The following is a 22,602-nucleotide window of genomic DNA, read 5'->3' on the forward strand; positions in this document are numbered from 1 at the left end:
CGTTTAACTACTTGTAATTTTATTTTGTTTGTTAAGCGTTTTAACCTTTCGCACTTCTAGATCATTATTTACATGACTCTAAAGACTCGCTTCCCTTTTATGGCCTGTAAACAAGATTATTCAAAGTTACGCTGCCTTTTAATAAACAATTTTTTTTTCAGAAAGTAATCAGCAAAGGTTAAGATGACAAATTTGTTTTGTGGTGCTAACTTAAGTTGTTAGTTTAAATATAAATAAATGTAAGGAATGCTTAAGATTATAAAATAAATATTTTTGAACAAATCATTGAAATAAAATATATAGTCAACTAAAAACTAAACGTAGGTAAAATTTTGAATTATTTTCCTTAAGTATTGAATAACAATCTAAACTTGCAAATATCTTGCATTTATTTACGGTACGATTGGTTTCTTTGCTTTCTGTTGGGGGTATGCATTGCATATATTTATTTCTTTAACTCTTTCAAAAAACCGTTAAATAAATGTCTAGAAAATTTAAGTGTGACCAAAAGGCGGCGGACTCGAAAAAGAATAATTTTCTGGCAAATCTTTCGAGGCGTTTCGGTATTATTAGCCGAAAAGGCCCCGTGCACACTGAAATGCCAGCCTTATTTGTTGGTCAAATTGTTTAAAACAATTTAAAAACAGCCAGAAGTACACCTCCACCGGACACCCCCGACTGCAGAGAGCCTGCCTGGATGGCAGAGAAACTGGTTGCCATGGAGGGCACCGTGCCGGAGGCCAAGTACCAGAAACTGGCCACAGAATACTCAAAGGTTAGTGCTCCCCCGAATCGGCAGCAACAGTTAACGCCCATTAATCAAATTAATCCCGAAATTAACCCCGACTAGCTAAGGGCCCAGGCCACGGTGCTGAAGAAGGCGGTGCTGGAGGAGCAGTCCAAGGAGGCCAGTCTGCGGGAGCAACTACAACAGTATGCCACCTCGTTGCGACGCACGGAGCAGGAGGTCGACTCCCTGGGCTTCCGCAACAAGCAGCTGGAGTCGCGGGTGTCCCAGTTGCAGCAGGAAATCTCAGTGCACGAGCAGCCCAAAAAAAAGGACAAGGATTCCGGTGGCAGGCGGGGATTACAGGGCAACAACCGGCAGGAAGCGGACGCTCCATCGGATGCCGCTCAAGAAGCCCTCATCTTCGAAGAACTGCAGAAGAAAATCATGGAGAATGCGCAGCTGACGTCATTGGTAAGGGATTGCAATCAAGTATAAGGGTGAGATATGTGACTGTCAAACTCTTCCACAGATTGACGACAAGCAGCAAGATCTTCTGCTGCACACGGAACGCATCGCCTTTTTGGAACAAAAGCTGGAGAAGCGCATCAGCGACCAGAACGAGCTTGAAAAGCGACTCAGGAAAGAGGTGGATACGCTGCAGCACAGAAACAGCGAGCTGGAAACAAAGCTCGTGGACGCGGCCAGCATGGTAAGATCCGAATCTCAAAAGGGTTATGAAAGAAACTATGTGTACTACTTGACCAAATAGCTATCTACTTACTTATAAAATAACTTATATATAATATTCCGTCAGTCTTGTAGGTAATAATATGTAGTTTTATAAGATTTCAAGGTTTCTTAAAAATTGTTTTTTTCCATCGAATTAAACTGACCACATCTATCACTAAGGCTTAACAGTTATATAGTTTGGTAACCAAGACATTTCTTACCATCATAACTTAATATTTGAATCGTTTTTTTCCAGCTGGGCAGTGAGGACGCTATTAGTGCCACCGGCAGCGATAATACTCCACTCCACAATCTCCAGCAGCAGGCGAATAGCAACCAACTCACGTCCGAGGATCGACTTGCCTTGCTCGAAAAGGAGGCGGCTCATTGGAGGGCTCAATTCGAGGTGGCCAAGCTGCACCAGGCGTTTGTCTCGAACCCCAACAAGGATCTCAGCGCGTGCAGCTGCAGCACGGCGGCAGCGGGCGTGACGGTGCGACCGGCTGAGCCGGAAGCCAAGGGAAGCCAGCGGGCGCGTGACTCCCTGCATGATCCCCCCGATCCGCCCTCCAAGGAGCAGCTCATCTACAGTGTGTTCAGCAAGAAGTTCGAGGATCTGATGCGGCTCAAAGTGCAGGCTGAGTCCAAGTTGCGATCCTACGAGCTCGAGGCGCAGCACCTGCAAAACTGTCTGGAGAACGCGACGCACGAGCTTAAGAACAAGGACGATCAGCTGGCCAGTTTGGGAGGAGCCCTGCAAATGCTCGAAGAGGAGTTGGTGGGTTTACTCTTTGACTTTTTTAAATCAGTTAATATCGACAAGTGTTTTTCCAGACCACGACCCGTATTAACTACGAGGAGCAGATCAGTGTGCTCACGGAGCAGGTCATCAGCTTGAGCGACCAACTGGCCGCCTGCAAATGAGTATGGAGTGCGGTGCGAGTCCCGCCCTGCTGCTTTACTGTATATTATTGTAAAATAACTAACCGGGAACGCCCGCTCCCTCCTGTTTTGTTATTGTCCGCCCTCGACGTGTATATAACTGAACATTATATGTGTATTAAATAATTCTCTACAGTTTAAACGTTAAACTACAATTTGATTGAAAAGGAGGAGCCGCACGAGCAGCCTTGTTCCGCCAGCGGATTGGCCACCATACGGAATCCGGCTCGTATGAGTTCGCTGTGGTAGTCCACGGTGGCTCCACTGCAGTACTCCAGCGAGACATTGTCGATGACCACTTTGGCCTGCTCCTCGCCAAACTGCCGGTCGTCCTCGTTGAGCTGCTTGTCCAAGTCAAACTTGTACTGGAAGCCGGAGCAACCGCCTCCTTCGACGGTCACCCGGAGGAAGGATCCGTCGACGCAGATCTCACGGAGGCGCTTCATGCAACTCTCGCTTACCTGGACACTCAGCTCGGGATTAGCGGACGTGGAGGCGGAGGCGTGCCGCATCAGGATCAGGTTTCTATGGAAAATCAATGATTATAGGGGATGTTACACATACTTCTAGGCTTATTTCACCTCTGCAAACCAGTCCTGGTCACTTGTCTCAGCAGAAAAGCCATATTTCCCCAACTTCAAAGCCACAAAATTGAATTTCAATATTTCTATTTACAATCTCGTAATCCAAACAACGACAGCTGTTTTCGCCCGATAATTGCACAAGAGAATCGATAAGTTATTTAAAAATACCAACATATATTACTGCTCCTTCTGTGCGGTATGTTCTTCAGAAGGTCACCGATTTTTTTAGTTACGTATCTACTAAAGGATATTATTTTTTTTTTTATTACTCCAATTTGTTCTTGTAAAAGTGTTTAATTTTAGAATAACATTTATTATTTCAGTGTTAGAAAACATCAAAGTGAAATGTCCTTTTTTAAATAGGACATTTTGGTTTAAGTATACCACCAGAAATCTGCGATGGTTTGAGCCCATGCTGCCTGAGTGGTATATTTTAAAGATGCTCTTTAGTATTTTTTCTTATTTATCGGCGGTCACACAATGCGCTTGGCTATGGAGGAATTTTTGAAGACGTTGGTTGTTTGATTTTACGCTCAAACTTTTTTCGATTCCCAGTGCGTAAATGCTGCCGTCTATCCGTATATGAATATTGTAGAATATTCCTAGAGCAGATGGCTCTGCAGATGACGGTGAACGGAAAGTTCGGGGCCAACTTGAGGAAGCCCGTAAGTCGACTCGAGGATCCGGAGCGGGTGCGCAAAGACCTCGAGAGCCAGCGTCGCATAACCCGTTTGCAGCAGGTAAGCTGATTGCGCAGTAATTGTGGCCCTAACCATGACCCAATTTCCCACCAGGTGCGTGAGAAGTCCAACCACCTGGCACGCAAAATACGCGAGGAGGTGGCGGCCGAGAAAAAGCGACAAATCGACAAACTGGAAGAGGTCAAGCAAAAGGAGCTAAATGCGTGGCGTGAGCATGTTTTGGTCAAAAAGCACCAGGACTACCGCTCGGCCATTTTCGAGGTGGGCGCCGCCCATCGTGCGGCAAGGGAGGAAAACCAGCTCATCGAACAGCAGCGACAGGAGAAAAGCGAGAAAATCCAGAGGTGCCGCAAGCAGGCCTTGAAAAGATCGGGAAAAGCGTCTGTGGAGCTGCGAGCCCCAAACGGCATGAACCTAAATGTGGAGGGACGCGCCACGGCGGGCACTCAAACGCCCATGGTAGAGGAAAAAGAGAATCGACTGACCAGTGGTTGCCACAAACCCTGCTGCCAGGGAAAACGCAAAAGGACCACTAGCTGTGGTTGCGCCACCACCGAGGAAGAGGATGTGGATTCCTCCGAGGACGACGCCTCCATCCTGCTGAGCCAGAGTCCGAAAAGCAACCGGCGTCTTCAAAAGACTCCTCCCATAATCTTAGACGTGGATATCGATGAGACAATCTCCGAAACTACAAACCACCCCGAAGGTTTGGAAATCAACGATAGATTTATCCAAGCCAACCGCAAATTCAGCCATGTGGTAAGACCGAGTGAGGATGAAGGCCAGCGCCGGCCGAGATTTACACAGATCAGCGATCTGGTAAGGAAATCGGTGACCACTACAACAATAAGAACTGAACCAGGTCAGCGAAACGCTGCAGATCCACATCCATCAGTACCTGCGCCACCTAGTCCCACCAAATCGCTGCCACGCTCGCCCAAGAAAACTTCGGAGTGCGTTGAGGCAACTGCCCCCGTAGCAGCTGCCAGAAAATCACCCACCAAAGCAGCCACAGGATCACCCAAGAAATCGGTCACAGCATCACGTCAGCAGCAGCCAGCCAAGCGAACGGTTTTGAAAACCAATCCAGCTCCGGCCAAGGTTATAGATGCGGGAATTCGACGAGGTCAAAAGAGCAAAAATCCAGCTACGCTGCCTATAGTCACTAGCATACAGGAGCCATGTCCAGTACAGGAAACTCCTCGCAACTTGCAAGCCATTCCAGAGCAGAATATGCCAGTTATGCCGAATCCTCAGATGACACATTGTTATAATGTGCCGCCAGTTCAGCCGTATATGCATCCCTTTTCCCAACAGCCGATGCAGCCCTATGCAATGCCATATTCGATGCCATTTCCCATGCAACCGCAGTACCCACAACCTCATCCGATGTATGCCCCGCAGCAAATGATACCTAACCAGCCAGCAGTTCATGTGCCTGCTGTGACTGCTCCGCCAAGCACTGCCACCCACTCCACCGTTTCCACCACCACTTTTGTCATGTCCTCGCGACAGGATCCAAAGACGACTCAATCTGGACGCGTTCAGTTCTACGATCATGGCAATAAATACCATCGGACCTACGATGCACCAACGCAATCTGTGCAATGCAATGAAAAGGATGCCAGCCAACTGACCGCCATGGATCATGCCCGCATCGAGAACCAGCTGAGGGATCTGCGGGAACATGAACTGGACAAGCTAAGGTGAGAGCTGGAATTGCCTTTAAAAATATTGAATTGTATTTAATTAAAATTTATCCAAATTCTATTAGGAAAATCAGCAACGATAGGGGTCAAAAGGCTTTGGAACGTGAGCAAGTGCGCCGGGATTGTGCTGAGTTGACCGAGAAGTTGGATGCTTTAACACAACAGCAACCACAACTTTTGCCCAGTGATGTAAGGGAATCAAATAGGGATTTTTCTTAATTATTAATGTATTAATGTTAATGTATTCCCCGTCCAGGCAAACATAATACCAAGCCATCGGTTCGCGGATGCGGCTGCCAGACGAGAGCAGAAAATGAACGAGGCCATGGAAGAGATGTTGCTTCGTCCGGCCATCATCACCTGTCCAGAAGTACGCATTAAACCCACTCCTCCGAACACGACGCGTAGCCAATCCAATGGTGCGACAGCCATCAATGTTGGCGAACCTCCTGTTCAAATGGGTCGAGATAATCTGGGCAGCACTGAGAGCTGCTGCTCCATCCTCCTCGACTACGTGGATGATCAGAGCAAGCAGTTGAGGTCGGACCTAAAAGCAGAGCAATCCAACTCCCTTAAATCCATGAGATTGCGCAGTCTGCTCGAGCGCATCGAAAAAATCCGAGGCCACCTGCTGGAGGAGCTGAAGTCGGGAGAAAGCGTTGGTTCGAAGGGTGACAATGCGCAGGAAATGATCAATACCATACGCCAGGAGCGGGCGGACATCCTGTCGGAGAGAACGAAGACGCTTAACGAACGAGAATCGGATCTGCAGCAGAAGGAGGCTATTCTCGAGCAGCGATTGAGAAAGTTTTACAAAGAGACGAAGAGCAAAAAATCCAGTGAAGGAGATCAGGCAAAACCATCCGCAAGGGAAGACAGGCCATTGGAGATTATCATCAAAGTGAAAAGCGACGGCACTGTGAAGCAATACGTGCCGAGGAGTAAATCCAAAGCAAAAACAATGGCGGGAGCCATCGAAAGTGAGAAAGAAGTGCCCCCGGGCACCACGGAACTCACGCCCAGAGAACCACCGGCGAAGCAGCCAGAGAAGGAAAATGGTAAGCGACCCTTGCCAGAGAATCAGCGTCAGAATTCGATAGATTCCAACTCCACCGCCTATCGCAGTCTGCCTCCAGTGAGCTACAGAAGTTTCAATCCGGGTATGGGTTCCATGCCTTCTCCTCCGTCAGCTCCAGTTCCTGCTCCACTGCATCCCATTGTAGCACAGTACATAAATCGCCTGCTAGGCATGACCCGCCACAACATAGAGGAAATGGGAGTTAGTTCCTCGGACGTGACCACACCCTCAGCATCGATCATCAACTCGTCGAGAAACATATCGCCTTGTGTCGATGCTGAAACAGAGGGAACTCTACGGGATCAGGACGATGAATATGTGGTAAATGAACAGCGCATGGAGCGGGTGCAGACCTTCATTGCCGACAACCGCAGCTTTATTAACGATTTGGAAGACTCCATAAGATGCCAACAGCAATTGCAGAAAGAGCAGCAGGATAAAGAGAGAAGTATGCAAGCGTTTGATCAGATATGGAACAAGCGATTGGCCAAGAACTTTGAAGACTGTCAGTCCAAAAATAAAGAAAGGGAGCAGAGAACGGAAAAGATACCGACACAAGGAGAAAGAAAAAATGGTCAGCGGGAAAAGCAAAAGGTTTCTACTCAGGCAGAAAAGAACAATGCTCGTGCTTTAGACGAAAGGGAAAATCAGCAGCGAAGTAATGCGCAACCAAAGCGCACAGTCACACAACAGAGTCCTGGCGGAAAATCATTAGGCCTGCCAACCAGTGGCAAAACTACTTCCCGCATTGTGGCTGAAAAACCAAAATCCCAATCTACCAGCGAGGAGTCATCTACCCGGCATATGGAGCGCTATGCTCAGCTCACCGAAAATTGCACCCAGCGAATTGCCGAGCTGACGGATCTGATCACCAAGGTGCGGGAGGAAAAGCAGCGACTGGTGGAGGTCACCCTCACTTCGAACAGCGATGGTGAGCGGCAGTCCACCGAGTATTTTGACCTCCCAACTGGACAGCAACAAACCAGATGCAGGACCTTGTCCGATCGCAGCGATTCACAAACGCCGTCCACTTCGGAAGCGCTGCCGCTGCAGAAGCATAAGCCCACAGCGGCCAGCCGGGATAGTGGCATCGCGGACTCGCGTCCAATTACTGCTCAGGGACAGGTGAACGTGGATGCGGAACCCATTTCGCTGGGCTCCTACACGCAGAGCAACACGGCCCGTGGCCGAATGAAGGCTCCGCCGGCCACCATCCGACGGTATAGTCCCCAGCTGAATGCCGAGGACCTGGCCCACGAACTGTCCACCATCACGGAAGTGGAAACGCCGGGTCAGTCGCACATTGTGGCCGCCACTCCGGTGCCCAAGCCGTTTCCCAGCTTCGATCAGTATGCCAAGGAGCTGCAGTTGGATCTGGCGCGAATGGATGCGGACCAGAGTCAGCGGCTGCAGAGCGAATTCAACGAACTGATCCAGGTGATCAATCAGCGCAACGTCGGATCTGACTACCGTGAGTTTCCCAGCATAAATGCCTATCTCCATAACATGACCAGCACCCGAATCCACCTAGAGATAGGTCAGGATCACGATCAGGCTACTGTGTCACCCGGAGAGCTAATGCGGCAGCTGCGGGTGGTCAATGATAATATGCAGGATTTCCCCAAACGCAGAGAGTACATGGAGAAATTGCTGGCCAAGCTACCGGCCGATCAGAGGCAGCTGATAGACAGTGCCAGCATCGAACAAGATTCGTCGGACTCCTTCAACGTAGAAGAAGAGCTGCGCCAGAGAAATATCCTGAAGAACTCGTTTCGTCGGGGAAATGCTACGGACACCACATTGACGGGCCAGCAGGAGGTGGCCAGCAGTACGCGACGAGAAAGCGTCGCCCCGGAAACCAACGATCAACCCAATGAGAGTGGAATCGATCCGCTGTCCGGCAGTAACCTCTCCAGCGATGGTGATCAAAGAGGTCGCCGCTGGCGGGTCACATTGCAACAGAGGGAACAGCAGGCAGATGAATTGTGCAGCAGCACTAACACTTCATCGCCGGAACGCCGGCCACGGCGTCCCAGGTTGCGGGGCGGTGAGAATAACAGCCACAGGTCTAAGGACGACTCCAGGGTGCAGGATGCAAGTCAGCTGGGAAGATCGTTGAACCTAAGGGAATTTCTCACCCGGGAGCTCCTCAAAAATCATGTGCACACCGGCGAAACTACAGAGAGTTCAGTTGAGTCCCTGAGGGGGCATTTCCTCAAGTCTGTCCTCCACTCACTCTCGCCCAGCAGCAATACGCAAACACCAGGCGTGGGAATGAGCCATGCCACTGGAGCCACCGGGGTCACCAATGACAGGCAAAAGACCTCCACACCCGTGGGATCGTTCCTCTCAATTCCGGACAAATCCGGCTCGGTTCAGAGCCTCGGCTCACAGCTTTTCTCGGGTGAGAGTCACATCTCACTGGTGCACTATCCGGATGGCACTCCACCCATTCCCTATGAACAACAAAGCAAACAGAGTACAAACCAAACTCGCCAATCCTCAGGTCAAATAGTGTCCGGCGTAAGGTCATCCCATCGAAAATCGCCTCGGAAATGATGGCATGAATTTTGCTAAATTGGTTTATTTAGCTTTTTAACATGTATTATTGATTCTTATGACAATTGTTTATATTTTAATAACTTTGCAATTATGTATCCAAAAAATGAACATCGAAACAATCGCTTCAATTTTGCTCAATATATATGGTAGATTTACAATTGTATCATTTATTTATACGAACATTTTTATATTTTAATAAACTCGGCGATTATTTATTCTATCTACAGTTTCAAGTACTCACTTTTTCACTTGCAATAATATACAGAATATATTTGATGAACTAACTAATGAGTGGTTAGGTAAAGCATAAACCACTGATCCATAAATGAAGGCAGTGTTCACTTCTAGTCTATAACCAGAAAGTAAGTATCTTCTTTGTCATGTTTTAAGTGGGATGTCTTTTCACTGAAGCTCTACAATAAAGATTTCATACAAATTTAACACTGGTGTCCCTGGCGAAGATTATAGCTAAGTACAATACGTATGTATAAGGCAGCACATCTAGACTTTTCGTTTACAAACTTAACTAGACTAAGTACATGAAATACGGATAACATAAAATGTGTGTGTGAAAGAAAATTCTTTTGGTACGGCTTTCATTTTGGTCAAGGATCCATTTCTTCAGGGAGCCAAAAATGGCAACCTTAAGCCATTATAAGCACCAGCTTTAGGTAAATGCGGTTCCCGGTGGATGTTTTAGGTCGCCGATGCTCACTCCTGTCTGTCATCTACCTCGTCACGATCTCGCTGATCCCGCTCCCTCTGCCTCCTTTTGTGACTATCACTGGCCGTCTTCTTCAGGGCTTCCGCCTCTCCGCCCGTGGCCTCGACCATTTGCCGCAGGTGTCCTTGTGACTTCTTCAGCAGTAGATAAGGTACATCGTACTCCACGGCCACGCCAGCATCCATCACGATAATCCGATCCGAATCCATGACGGTGTGCAATCGGTGGGCCACCGTAAGAACCGTGCACTGCTTGAACTTGACGCGAATGGTGCGTTGGATCAGACCATCAGTTCTGTAAGATTATATGGGTAAAAGATAAAACCAATGTAACGAAATAACTCTTAGATAAACTCACTGTGGATCCACATTGGCCGTGGCCTCGTCAAGCACCAGGACCTTGTTGTTTCGGAGAATTGCTCTCGCCAGGCAGAGCAACTGCCGCTGGCCCACGCTGAAGTTGCTTCCCCTCTCCGTGACCATGTAGTCAAGGCCGGGAATGGCACCACGCAGCTCCACATCCTCCAAAGCGCTCCAGAGCTCAGCGTCCGTGTACCGCTCGAAGGGATCCAGGTTGTAACGGATGGTGGCAGAAAACAGAACCGGATCCTGCGGTATAATCGAGATGCGGGTGCGCAGAATCTCCAACGAAATTGTGCCCGTCTCAATGCCGTCGATGAGTATGTCTCCCTCGATTTTTGCCAGCCGAAAGAGAGCACCAATCAGCGAGGACTTGCCAGCACCTGTGCGTCCAACAATGCCCACCTTCCAGCCCGCTTCGATGGTGAGATTGAGGCTCTTTAGCACCGGCGATCCATTTGGATCGTAGCGACAGCTCATGTTGCGGAACTCCACTTGACCACGAGTGGGCCATTGCTGCGGAGGGGTCTTCTCGCTCAACGCAGGTTCCTGCTCCAGTTCGGTGTATTGCAGGACACGCTCCACGCTGGTCATCTGTTGCAAGGACTCGGCCACCTGCCGCACACCATACTGCACCATTCCGGTCAGGATCATGGCCTGGGATATGGCCAGACCTACGTTGCCACTGTATGTTGCTGCAAAAGCATAAATAAACCAATGTATTTATCAATATTAAATTACCCTCAATTCGCAACCAACTTACATTCATTGGAAACGATGAAGCTAAAGGTGACTGCCGTGAGGAAGACACAACTGACACAGTCCAGCCACAAGCCCAAAGCCGTGTTTACCGCCATGGTCAGCTGCCAAACGCTACTGTGCACATCCTGCAGCAAATCAAACTCCTTGGCCACCACGTCCTGCAGCTGGCGGGACCGAATGATGGCCAAACCAGTGAGGGAAGCACTCAGATGGGAGAACACCGGACTGCGGCAGATGCCCTCCAAGCGCTTGAGATCCTGCGAGGGTCGCAGGTAAAGCTTTAGGATGAGCACATCCACAACACCCACCACCAGCATGGCAGCCATCAGAACCGGGTTCACTATACTAATCACAATCAGTATGCCAAACATGACCAGGGCGATCTGTATGCAGTCCATCATGGCGCGCGGAAGCAACTCGTCTATGGCGCCCATGTCCTTGGAGAAACGATTCAGGATTCTTCCGGAGGGAGTGGTGTCAAAGAATCTCATGGTGGCATGCAGAATGCAGGCGAACATTCGATCATGCAGCACCTTGGAGGCGTGCATACAGATCTTGAAGAACAGAAATCCACGGAGCGTGGTCATGATAACCACGGCAATGATCAGAGCCCCGTAAATGTACATGCACTCGAAGGTGGTGAAACTGGTGGTCTGTCCCTGCGACCGCTGATGCTCCTGCTGCGTCCAAATATTGGCGAAGAAATCCGAACTGCTGCACACCACCTGGGACATCAGCATCACAAACACCATGAAACTGAAGCTCACGAGGGTGCTGCCCGCATGGAAGTACTCGTACCAAACACGGGGTGATATACCACCGGAGGCTTGGGCCTCGGCCAGGGCGTCCTCATCCACCTCGTCGTCCAGCTGCGAGCTGTCCAACTGAAGAAGGAAAGCGTTGATTAGGTCCCAATGGTGTTATCGAGGATGCTTAACTCACCGACTTGCTGCCATGAATCGAACCGCTTTGCTTCTTTAGCTGCTGGTAACCATCTTTTACGCCATCTATGAAGGGTATGTCCTCGTCGTCGCTCTCCAATGATTGTCCACTGAGTGGGGATGATTGACGGCGACTGTTTTCAGCCTCCTCCTCATCCTTGGGTCGCTCGAGCAGCTTCGCGAAATCCAAATCACTGTTGATGAGCTCCTGGTAGGTGCCCTGCCTCAAAATCTTTCCCTGGTCCACAATCACAATGATATCGGCCTCGGACAGAAAGTGCACCTGGTGGGTGACCAGTATACGAGTGGCCTTCAGCTGGGCCAGTCGACCTCGGGGTCCAATTACCTCATCAAACAGATGTCTGCCCACGTGAGCGTCCACGGCACTAAGTGGGTCGTCCATCAAATAGATCGAGGCGGGTTTGTAAACCGCACGAGCCAAGCTAATGCGGGCTCGTTGACCTCCGGATAAGGATGCACCCCGCTCACCCACAACGGTTTTATCTCCATTGGGGAGCTGCTGGAAATCCGTGGAGAGGGCACAGCAACGGGTCACCTCCTGGTAGCGCTTTCGTTCGTACTCCTCGCCAAACAGGATGTTATTCCGCACCGTTCCCGTAAAGAGCCAGGGTTCCTGGGCGGCATAGGAAAGGTCTCCCTGGATCACTACACCGCCATCGATGACTGGAAGTTCGCCCAGCAGGAGCTGCAGGATTGAGCTCTTGCCAGCACCCACGGGTCCAATCACAGCACACAGTTGACCCTTCTCGATCTGCAGATTAATGTTTTGCAGTGTCCTCTGGGGCTTCTCATTATCCCAACTGGCATTGATATCCTTGAGGGTTACGGCTCTAGAGTCCCCGCCATCCTGATCTCTTTTGTGGGTGAGTCCTTGAGTTCGTTCCTCGCGTCCCTCTAACAAAAGGAAATCCTGAATCCTGCGCAAAGAGACCAAGGCCTCGGCTCCGAAACTCACAGCAAGGGGATACCAAATGGCAGCCACCAATTGCAGGATGTTATAGTAACTGGCTGCGGAGAACACAAAGTCGGCGGTAATGGTCTGACCCATGAGAGCAGCCGCTGCCAGGGTGATATAAAGGGTGGATCGCTCCGTAAACACCATGGTGCTGAGGTAGAAGCCTCGCAGGTAGGATGCATAGCGGATCTGCTGAATTTCGCGTCGTCGCGCTTCGGCCACCACCGCCTGGAAGGGTTTCTCCCAGGCGTACATCTTGATAACCTGAATGCCCTGCACCAGCTCATTCATGATGCCCACCCTCTCATCCGTTCGCTCCGCAATTCTCATCCGCAGCACTGACGTTACCTTGCTCAAGGCCGTTTGCACGGGCACCGTTTTCAGCAGCAATCCAATCACTCCCACCAGAGCCGGAATGCCAATGTTCAGCCAAATCAAGTAGCACGTGAGCACCGCCTGTAGCGGCATAATCCAGATCCAATGCATGAATATGAAGCCATAGTCCAGGCGATTCACGTCGTTCGACAGCAGGTTGATAAGGTAACCAGCCGGCGTCTGACCCGCCGTTTTCATCGAGAGGCGTAGCGTTTTCCGGTAGATCAGTGAGCAACAAGCGATTCGCATCCGGGCGCCCATCAGGCGCTGCCGCAGATCGACGTGGTGCAGCAGAAAGCAGCAGAAGAGCGTCGAGCTCACCAGGACAACTCCCAGGCTATAGGTGTCGTTCCACACGTACTCGGCGGTCTGATCCAGGACACTGCGCACAAGAGTGGCATTGTGGTCCACTTCTTCAGATGCTGGCTGAATTGGCTCCTTCAGGGGATCCCCCTTGTCCAAAGAATTTGGGGAATAAACTGAAATAGGAGGCGAACTTTGTTGATGGAACATATAGTGATTAAGAGATCTTGAAATACCATCCCCTGGTGATCCACTGGAGTGGGCTACAGCCTGACTCAGCACGTAGTTTCCAATTGAGCGTGCAGTTCGATTAAGGGAATCTGATATTGACAAATCGTTGATGGCAATAGTTTTCACTTCCGCAGCAGGAGCGATTTGAAACTGTATCAACAACTGAGCAAGAACAGCTGGAATCAAGGTCCTAGAAACAGAGGAGTGTTTACAGATAAGCTGGGTAGTATTACATTTCATACTCACTTGATCACTATGTAGATTAAGCAAATGAGGCCATTAATAATCGTGGGTCCCAGAAAGCAACGAAACAGAGCGTTTCTGAGGTGCGGCTTCTGTTTCTTGCGATGTGATCGTTCCAGTTCCTTAAACCACTGACTGAAAACATAATTGGAATTAATAAAATATTCGTAAACAGATTTGACAAATTACAAGTCTATAGGCTAATCTCAATGGCTTAGTATTTTTAATCAGGTCAACAAACAATAAACAGAAATACTTACTCTTCTAAACGATCACCCAACTGTTCGGAGCGATCATCTTTTAGACATTCCGTCAAGTCATCCGTATTCAGACCTCTTCGAGATCCTCGATACAATAGTGGTATGGCCCAGGCAAATATCAGTTGGGATATTATATTTGCATTCTGGCGCGGGTTTTTGCGCTTTGGCTTGGCACTACTATCCATGCTATCATATGAGCCTCCGTCTACCTGCATTCGCAAACAAATAAAGACTCATGTTAAACATTGAAATCCACTATATCATACGCTTAATTAAAGATAAGAAGACGTGACCGCGTCTAAGTTATTTTTACCGTAAGCATTGGATATAAGACATTTTAAGACCAATTGTTAGACAACTCTATGCATATTTAAAAGCTTTAAGTTTATTACATTTAAATTTGATGAGTATTTGTTGTAACGATTTTATTTATTTTTAGTTTTAAAGGAAAATATAAAAAACCTTTAAAACAAAAGTGCTTTAAATATATCCAATGACTTCTGTATTTTCTCGCATTTCATTGTCTAAATGATATTGTTAAATGAATGGTTTTGATTATGCATCATTGTGACTAGTCTAGCCAGAGCTACGTTCTTATCAGCGGAGACCTTGGCCAATAATAAGTAATCTTTATATTTTAACAATATAAAGAAAGTTTATCAATTCGGAATGAGAAACTTAGAAAAAATGTATAGTTAGTGGACTAACATAAACTGGAGTCTTTTCATGTCTGATAAGGGATACGTGTAAGTAAAACCGGTGATAAATTCAGCCATGACAATTAAAAATGGAACGATTTAAGACACTTAAATAATTTTTGACATAATTTACTGGAAGCAAACCAATTTTTAAGTAAAACTTCAAAACCAAAACTAGAACAGTAAAATTGCTAAGCGATTAATGAACTGCTGTCAAACATTGTTTGCTTTTGCCCCAATCTCCCCCACATACTATATATCATATATTCTATTTAATTATGTTTTATTATAAGACTTAAAAACCATGGATTGAACTTTGTTCAGAATAGAATGGACGAGGGTCATTCACACGATATCGGTCGTTAGCTTAATGCCAGGGTATATTTGCTTTGTCTGTAACTGATAGCGTACGACACAAGGAGAGTAAATCAAAACGCATTTTGGTAGCTCACACACGACATTTGCGCATATTCGTATGACAATAATCATAATGTTTATTAATTGGCAAGCAAAAATCCAGGGACCTTCTCAGATAAGCGAAACCGGCATTTAGGCACGTATTTTTTTTAGTATGAATATGCCAGTCTTTGTTCGGAGGTTATAAGCCAGGCGTGAATATTATGACCCACTTATTCGCAGCGGAAATTTCATTTTCCAAATTAAAACTTTTCCAGCAAACTTACTTGAAGTAAAGTGAATGACCGGGAAATATTTCATGTTCCACAGTTGCACAATGTGAAGTAATATCGAAACCACTTTCAAAGTAAATTTTCAACGCCCCTTACACGCCTCACTCATTCTCAAATTAATAGAACTTAATTGTTTGGGCGCAGGCAATTTAATTACTGTGACGTCGCCAATGAATTTACGTAAAAAGATAAAAATGAATGGGTTATTCGAGCAATATATCTTCGCGTTTTAATTAAGGCAGTTAAAATTATTTACAAAGTTTTTAACTGATAAACATTATCTGTAATAGAAAGTTATGTACCAGCTAAAAATGGCCCACATTTTTATCTACACAAAAACTTTATTATCTCAGTCTAGGCTTCAAATTATTGATTGTAATTATTTCAGCTAGACAGACATATTTAATGTGTTTTCAATTGTTTAAACAGGTTTTTAAGGCAACAACTGTGTCACCTTGTTCGACGTTTTACGCATCATAAATTTTTCAAACGAAATCAAAATTTATAAACACGTTAAATAAACACAGACACACCCACACCAACACAAAGATAACTTCGGTGCATGCAAGTGTAGAAACGGATTGTAAAACAGTGATTAATTTATTTTTACCGGCACCGCTAAGTCATGAACAGTGATACGCCGAAATAGAAAATTTCTTTCTATAATTTTAGAAAATGTAGAAATATATATTTATTATTTTACATACGTATCAAATTTGTTCTTCCCTTACAACATTTCATAATGTATTTATTTTAAATTAATTATTATATAATTATTAATTAATTATACTGTATTGTTAAATATCTACATAAATTGCTTAAAAGAATATTTTAGTTATCAAAAAATTCTGCTCTTAACTGAAAATTTGTTTTTTTTTATTTTCTACGTGGTGACCACGATTGCTGCAACTTGGAAAAAAAACTCTTACAAGACTGAAAAAATACTTTCTTTGTCTTAGAAATTGAAAATTAGGTAATAAAAAAAGTAGCCAATATCTAAGAAAAACGACTAACAATGGTTGTTTGAGATATTGTCGTACCACTGTACATACACACAAACTCTTAACGAGAAGCGGTATCGGCGACCCCACCGGCAAACAAGTGGTTGCTGGTCGGTCGTGGTAGCAAAGGTGATTTAAATGCGGCTGTTTGGTGGAAAACCGGCATTCCAATCGCCATCCACTGCAGCTTTACATATGGAAAATAATCTACACTGGCATAATAGAATGGCAGACACTAATTTTAATAACGGTTAATGACGTAAATGCAAAGGGTGATTGCAGCAGACGCCGTCATAACAGCACATTGAGCACCAAGACCACCGAAAACAAAGAGCCAAGTAGGCACACATACACAGAATCACACCAATGCATATATAATTGTACTGTACGGCACTTTTTACGCGAATGTTCTGGGCTCCAAATTTGTAAGTTCACCAAAGGAATTAATCAATTGATTGGCACTTACAGGCACTACCGAAGCATTAATTAGTTCCCGCTACTGTTGTCTATTATTGGTACCACTCGAAACGGTCGCGGCGAGCAGCACGTGCAGAAATAGTACGAATACTAGTGCAGAACGCCGACTTACGCACACAGACACAACGGACCAACGGACCGTATACGCAATACACGACTACCTTCTTCAAAAGTTCGGGAGCGAATGAGCAATCTTGGGGGAGTGAGCGTTAAAGCAATGCGTGAATCGAATCTCATTTGCCGCGAGAGGGAAAGAGAGGCGACTAGGCATCGAGAGAGAAAAAGCCCCTCTCCTACACTATACTACCAAACATATTTACAGTACTTTAAAAGGAATTCATTGCAATTATTTTTTTAATTTAAAGTTTATAACTAAAACCCAAAATATATATTTTTAAAAATTTGTGTTATTAATTAAATTGTAAAAAAATATATTTTTTTAACTTTATTTATAGTCTCGATTGACCATCGAATTTAAGGTACTTTTAAAAAGTAAAATTAAATCAATAATTTAATAAAAATGAATAAATTAAAATTTATTATTGATTGTTTTATATAATTTTCTGTTTTTATTATTTGTAGATTATAAATATCAAAAACCAGAAGAATAAAACAACTAAAATTAAATAGAAAATTCATTACGCCAAAATCATTTTAAACAAAATAGCTTTGGCAAGAAGTGTTGTGTTGCAATACTTTGTTTAAGTGAGTAAATCCTTATATAATTTATAAATTTTTTATCTGTTTTTTCGAAGCGTTTAAATGAAATAAAGATGACTGACTAACCCTGCTTAGCAGTCAGTTTAAACACCCTCAAATTGGGGAATAAAAAACTGAGAGAGAGAGAAGGGGAAGAGAGGCAAAGCTTCAAAAATGCAAGTAAAAAATACAAGCTTTCTACATGTCTTGTATAAACGTGTAAAATATATGTTCATAGACCAATTACTTTAATTAATAAAATGTTCATTTAATAATATATAAGTTAAGTTTGGTTAGGTTTTTCGGCAGACTAAATTTTCGTTCCACCAAATTTTGTTATATCATAAAATTTTTTTTTTCAACTGCACAGCATTTACATGTTATACACATTAAGGACACACCCCCCGCCACAACCTCCTGTCAATTTGTGTAAACACACACGGCAACAGTTGTTCTATTTTGGCGCCAAAAATAGCTGAGAACGTAAACAAAAGCCTGTCTACTGTGCTCCATCCAAAAGCTCTCTCTTGCACTCAATAGCGCTCTCAAAAAGTGTGCTACAGGATGTAGGTCAACCACTGCGTATGAGTGATACTTCGAAGGCAATAGAATTTCGGTTTCAGTTACCACACTTTTAGTTGTGCGACTCACGTACAACGGGACACTTCATACGGATAATGTGAAAACCGAACCGCATGTTTTCCAAAGTGCTGTGAAGAAAATTCGCGCGCGACTTTTCCGAATCAATACAGAGACTTGAGTGCCGGGCCAAAGCAATCCACAATAAAAGAAAGTATACGGATATACAAAGAGGACGAACAATTAAATTTTATTTTTGGAAACCCATTGACATTGCTGACAAAAAAGCAAGTGACTCTCAAACTGCGCAAAGGCGAAAATTCTAAGGAGGTGATAGTTACGGACAAAAAGGAAATTCACTTTTGGATCTAAATAAAATTAAAATAAAAATTTACTTTTTTAAAACAAGAAAAAAACTCATAAAAATATGTCAATTTATTTTTTGAAATAAAGTTTTGCGGCACTATAATTTTTTTGTGTGTGGCATTACAAATGCAAAAGTCCTAAGTGGCGACTTCCAAAAGTCCACCTGCGAAAAGGTTTGGCTCTTATCGCGACTCTAGAGACTCTTCCATCGGTTTCATTTAACTTGAAGCATGTAAATTACACATACGGCACGTTGTCCCAGGAAAATTTGCAAAGAAAAGTATAAAACGCAGTGTCAAGTGACAGAAAGAGCTGTCAGAGATGAAGAAGGGGCTGGCAAAGCTGACTTGGTGGGCATTTGAAATATTTATGAAAGCCAGCGCGTTTCCATAAAGCCTTCAACTTTTTTTCTCATCCGTTGTTGTTGTTCTTGTTTATCCTATACTTTTCGGTGGCAGCCTTTCGCACTCGACATCAAGGGTAATTAAAATGTGGACACATTAAGGCGGCTCTGGGTCCTGTGGTTGTGGTTAGCCACTCGCAAACGCACACACACTCACTATAAAAGAGGCCTTGCAGCTGGTGACGAGTCAGGCGAGAGAAAAAATTTAGGATTTACGTTTAGGTTAAGTTGCTCCCGCAAAGTGGAACGTTTTATATGCTCCGGGGAACGGGGTTGTCGTGTTTTAGCTGAGTTTACCTCGGTTTTATCCTGCCCGTATAATACAACAAATATTTTAATTAGAAAGATAGATTAACACTGCATGTTTAATGTGAACGTGCTCCTACCCGTATGCTAAAGGAAATGTTTAATTAGAAAGATAGTTTAGTTGCCACACAGACATTTAACTGGTGTTGTTTTATATAAGTTCTAACATTTCTTACATTACATTTAGAAAATGTTTATAAGGTAATAAAATGACCAAACTGTGCTGATGGACAAATTATACCAACTGAACAATAAAAAGCGATCTCCAAATCGTTCACAACACTAGATTTTATGAGCCATGAATAACGAATTCTTAAGCTGAAGTAGTATTTTGAAAAGAAGTTGCCCACAGCAAGTTTTCCTAAAAGAATCCTTGACATTGTATCCTTTGACCCAACTAAACCTCATTAATAATCGGCTCCCTTTTCTGGCTTCCTTTGTTTTTCTTTTTATTGCCTCAATCAACGATTTCCGTGCGTGTTTCTTCACTTTGGTGTAGGAGCTGTCGGCATTTCAGGGCAACAAAAAATAGAAACAAACTTGTGTATAATTCATAAGGCGAAGCATTCCAATTGTACTTAGATGCCCAGTTGTGGTCAGTACTGTAAATGTCAGCGTTGGCTTCGACTGATATTAAAGCCCAATAATGGATCCGGATTATGGGGAAAAACACATGGCCTGGAACATGCTTTGAATTGAGGATAATTCAATGGACGAACGTTGGGTGGCGAAACTTTCATTTGCAGAAAAGTGTGGTGGCCTGGCTCCCATGTTGGTTGTATTATGTGTATCCCCGAGGCCGCTTTACGTTAACATCATCTGCATATAACAACTTGGCTAAAGGTCTTTTTGGGCTAACCAAACGTAGTCAAAAGAAAAGTTTGACATGCCAGGCGAAAGGAGGCTTTAAGGCCTTCTTGGAAGTCCCCCACATTTGGCTTTGTGAAGAAAATTACCTGAACAGTAGGAAAGGCTAAAAAGCGTTGGGCTGAGTTACACACGAATGATTCGAGTGTTTACTGAAAATCTTTCAAAAGCACTGCATAAAAAGCAACTATGTTAAAGCAAGTTTAAATTGAGTGTTTCTGATTGAATTACCATCTGGGGAAACCTTGAATTCCCCCTTGGCTCTAATTCAATTCTGACCTCATTTAATGTTTGCGTCAATGTATCAACGACATTTGTCTGCAATCAATGTTTCTTCCGATGCACAGATAAAAATCTACATTGGAATTCATTTAATAAAATTACTGGTAGCTTCTAAGAACCAAAAAAATGTGTTCAAAACTATGCACATTAATTGCATCTTAAAATGAAAAAACTGAATGAAATCTAAGTTTAGCAAAGTATTTTGTCCCGTGTGCTTATGTCTGCCTGACCTGCTTCACTTCAAAGCTACCTTCAGTGGCCAGGTTGCCCCGGTTTCCCTCGTTTTGGTCGACTGGAGCCGCTCCATAAATCAAAGGCGATGTGACGCAATTTTCTTGCAATCGCCAGCGATGCTACACGAAAGCTAAAAAGAATATTCCCAATTTGTTTACATTGTTCGCTCAATAAAGTCAAGGCGCTGTCATCGTGTGACCTCGATTACTTTCCAAGAATTGTCACAATTTAGCTTTGAATTAAGTTTTATGTTGCTGAGGGAAAGTTGTATTACCAGTCCAACAAAATATCTGCCACGCCCCCATAAGTGGGTTCAAAGTTGAAAAACCTCAAAGGAACCTTCACAAGTTTGAGGAAAATCAAAGAAGGTAGCATCAAATATTAAAGAGGCAATTAAACGAATACACGTGTGTATGAACGTTTCCTTACTCAAAAGGATGCAGGATGTGCCTGGCAAATTCACAAAATTTCCCTAAGGCTCCATTGTGTCATTAATCCAGAAATACGTATGTGTGTTGCACCGGAAAGGAGGAACTAACTTCCGTTGATTCGTACTTGATTAACAATTACACAGCGAACATTTATCTCTTATAAGAAGAATTACCTGTTTTTAAATGTGCATATTATGATTTAGCCTTTTCAAGGGCTGTGATATAATTATTTTTTCAGTCAATTTCAACATTATTTTATAAAATTTATAGTTTTAAATCAATAATTTAGCGCACTTAAATGGGTTTAAATATTATGTTGCTTTTTAAGTGGGGGCTAATAAATTGGAGGGTGGAAAAGCAAAAGGATATTTTTAAATCCAATGAATCCAAGCAATGTTCCGCTGGCAGGAGATATTTTTGTCCCAGAAATTGACAGAATTTTGCGGGTATATTTTCTCTGTGTCAGGACAGGACACGGGGATCCACATCCGACATCCGCTGGCTCCATTTGACTGCAGGCTGCCCGCGTCCTTCAGCAGAGTTTTTCTGCTTCCCTGCATGTCCTGCAGCCAGACAATGTGTGCATCAGTGTGCGTGCGAGCGTGTGAGTGGTCGGTGGATGTGTGTAGTTGAGTGTTGAAGGCCATGTTCAAGTACGTTCTCTTTCCCGGACAGATTTTGTTTGCTTTTGAATTGCGCTTTTTCGTGGTTCAGTTCCGCCGACTCTCCCTCTCGCTTTTGTTTACCTTTTCGATTTCACATCGAACCATTAAAAATGCATATGCCATGATTATTACGCAAACGCCATGTGTTCCGCAAGCCATTTGATATTTATGAAAAACAGAGCGAGATCGTACAAACATCCGAGCAAACAAAAAAATGCCGCTTAATCCTTATTCACGGCTGCACACTTCCTAGGGTTTATTACGCCCGTGTGCGTCATTCAAAGTGGCTCTCAAACTGTGGTGCTAATTACTCAACACAGCATAGATTTTATCTCATTTGCAAGTGAGTCAGCCAGAAAAAGCAGGCCGCTAACAGCAACAATTACCCCTTGACCCAGGACCAAGGACAATCAATCCAATTACACTGAGCAACAAATGAGAGCAGGTAGGAAATTTTCGAAATCAAAATATCTTTATAGAACTTGTTTGTAAAATAGCATTACTTTCGTAACTTCAAAATTAAAAGGTATATAGAGCCCACAAGCTTGTCTACCACTTTTTTACAAGACGAAAGTAGCAAACAAATTTAAATTTAAATAAATAGCTCATTTAATCGTATCTTTAGAGAACACACAATCAAAAATGTCTAAAGAGCACATAGGTAGGCAAAACTTGGCGACTACTCATTTCATTTGT

General features: G+C 44.5%; 4 protein-coding genes across 7 annotated transcripts; 2 read left to right on the forward strand and 2 right to left on the reverse strand.

Moving 5' to 3' along the window:
• Positions 1-581: 581 nt before the first annotated feature.
• Positions 582-2,543, forward strand: LOC128252402 (protein phosphatase 1 regulatory subunit 21). The gene is made up of 5 exons (XM_052980084.1): positions 582-775; positions 851-1,201; positions 1,260-1,439; positions 1,716-2,237; positions 2,294-2,543. Exons 1-5 carry the CDS (start codon positions 698-700, stop codon positions 2,381-2,383), a joined length of 1,221 nt encoding a protein of 406 aa, XP_052836044.1. The 5' UTR covers positions 582-697; the 3' UTR covers positions 2,384-2,543.
• Positions 2,497-3,210, reverse strand: LOC128252403 (iron-sulfur cluster assembly 2 homolog, mitochondrial). Its single transcript, XM_052980085.1, has 2 exons — positions 2,983-3,210; positions 2,497-2,926 (listed from the first exon to the last, which is right to left on the reverse strand). Exons 1-2 carry the CDS (start codon positions 3,024-3,026, stop codon positions 2,551-2,553), a joined length of 420 nt encoding a protein of 139 aa, XP_052836045.1. The 5' UTR covers positions 3,027-3,210; the 3' UTR covers positions 2,497-2,550.
• Positions 3,211-3,389: 179 nt separating this feature from the next.
• LOC128252400 (uncharacterized) lies at positions 3,390-9,073 on the forward strand. Its single transcript, XM_052980078.1, has 4 exons — positions 3,390-3,725; positions 3,780-5,392; positions 5,461-5,584; positions 5,652-9,073. Exons 1-4 carry the CDS (start codon positions 3,597-3,599, stop codon positions 9,030-9,032), a joined length of 5,247 nt encoding a protein of 1,748 aa, XP_052836038.1. The 5' UTR covers positions 3,390-3,596; the 3' UTR covers positions 9,033-9,073.
• Positions 9,074-9,276: 203 nt separating this feature from the next.
• On the reverse strand, positions 9,277-17,250 carry LOC128252401 (ATP-binding cassette sub-family C member 4). 4 transcript variants are annotated; one of them, XM_052980083.1, is made up of 8 exons: positions 17,064-17,249; positions 14,210-14,418; positions 13,953-14,084; positions 13,712-13,896; positions 11,823-13,651; positions 10,882-11,764; positions 10,117-10,813; positions 9,277-10,053 (listed from the first exon to the last, which is right to left on the reverse strand). In XM_052980083.1, the coding sequence occupies exons 2-8, from the start codon at positions 14,392-14,394 to the stop codon at positions 9,747-9,749; spliced, it is 4,218 nt and encodes a 1,405-aa protein (XP_052836043.1). In that variant the 5' UTR covers positions 14,395-14,418; positions 17,064-17,249; the 3' UTR covers positions 9,277-9,746. The 4 variants fall into 4 exon arrangements, with proteins under 4 accessions (XP_052836043.1, XP_052836041.1, XP_052836040.1 ...); XM_052980081.1 differs by having other exon boundaries at positions 11,823-13,896; positions 17,187-17,250; XM_052980080.1 differs by having other exon boundaries at positions 11,823-13,896.
• Positions 17,251-22,602: the final 5,352 nt, after the last annotated feature.

This window comes from Drosophila gunungcola, chromosome 3R (genome assembly GCF_025200985.1).
Source record: "Drosophila gunungcola strain Sukarami chromosome 3R, Dgunungcola_SK_2, whole genome shotgun sequence".
Classification (NCBI taxonomy): domain Eukaryota; kingdom Metazoa; phylum Arthropoda; class Insecta; order Diptera; family Drosophilidae; genus Drosophila; species Drosophila gunungcola.

Coding starts and splice junctions, on each gene's coding strand:
- LOC128252400 (XM_052980078.1), top strand. CDS start 3,597: ATGGCTCTGCAGATGACGGTGAACGGAAAGTTCGGGGCCAACTTGAGG. Junction 3,726..3,779: donor GCATAACCCGTTTGCAGCAG/GTAAGCTGATTG, acceptor ATTTCCCACCAG/GTGCGTGAGAAGTCCAACCA. Junction 5,393..5,460: donor CATGAACTGGACAAGCTAAG/GTGAGAGCTGGA, acceptor AAATTCTATTAG/GAAAATCAGCAACGATAGGG.
- LOC128252402 (XM_052980084.1), top strand. CDS start 698: ATGGCAGAGAAACTGGTTGCCATGGAGGGCACCGTGCCGGAGGCCAAG. Junction 776..850: donor TGGCCACAGAATACTCAAAG/GTTAGTGCTCCC, acceptor AACCCCGACTAG/CTAAGGGCCCAGGCCACGGT. Junction 2,238..2,293: donor AAATGCTCGAAGAGGAGTTG/GTGGGTTTACTC, acceptor GTGTTTTTCCAG/ACCACGACCCGTATTAACTA.
- LOC128252403 (XM_052980085.1), bottom strand. CDS start 3,026: ATGGCTTTTCTGCTGAGACAAGTGACCAGGACTGGTTTGCAGAG. Junction 2,927..2,982: donor ACCAGGACTGGTTTGCAGAG/GTGAAATAAGCC, acceptor GATTTTCCATAG/AAACCTGATCCTGATGCGGC.
- LOC128252401 (XM_052980081.1), bottom strand. CDS start 14,394: ATGGATAGTAGTGCCAAGCCAAAGCGCAAAAACCCGCGCCAGAATGCA. Junction 14,085..14,209: donor TTGGGTGATCGTTTAGAAGA/GTAAGTATTTCT, acceptor TTATGTTTTCAG/TCAGTGGTTTAAGGAACTGG. Junction 10,814..10,881: donor CTTCATCGTTTCCAATGAAT/GTAAGTTGGTTG, acceptor ATGCTTTTGCAG/CAACATACAGTGGCAACGTA.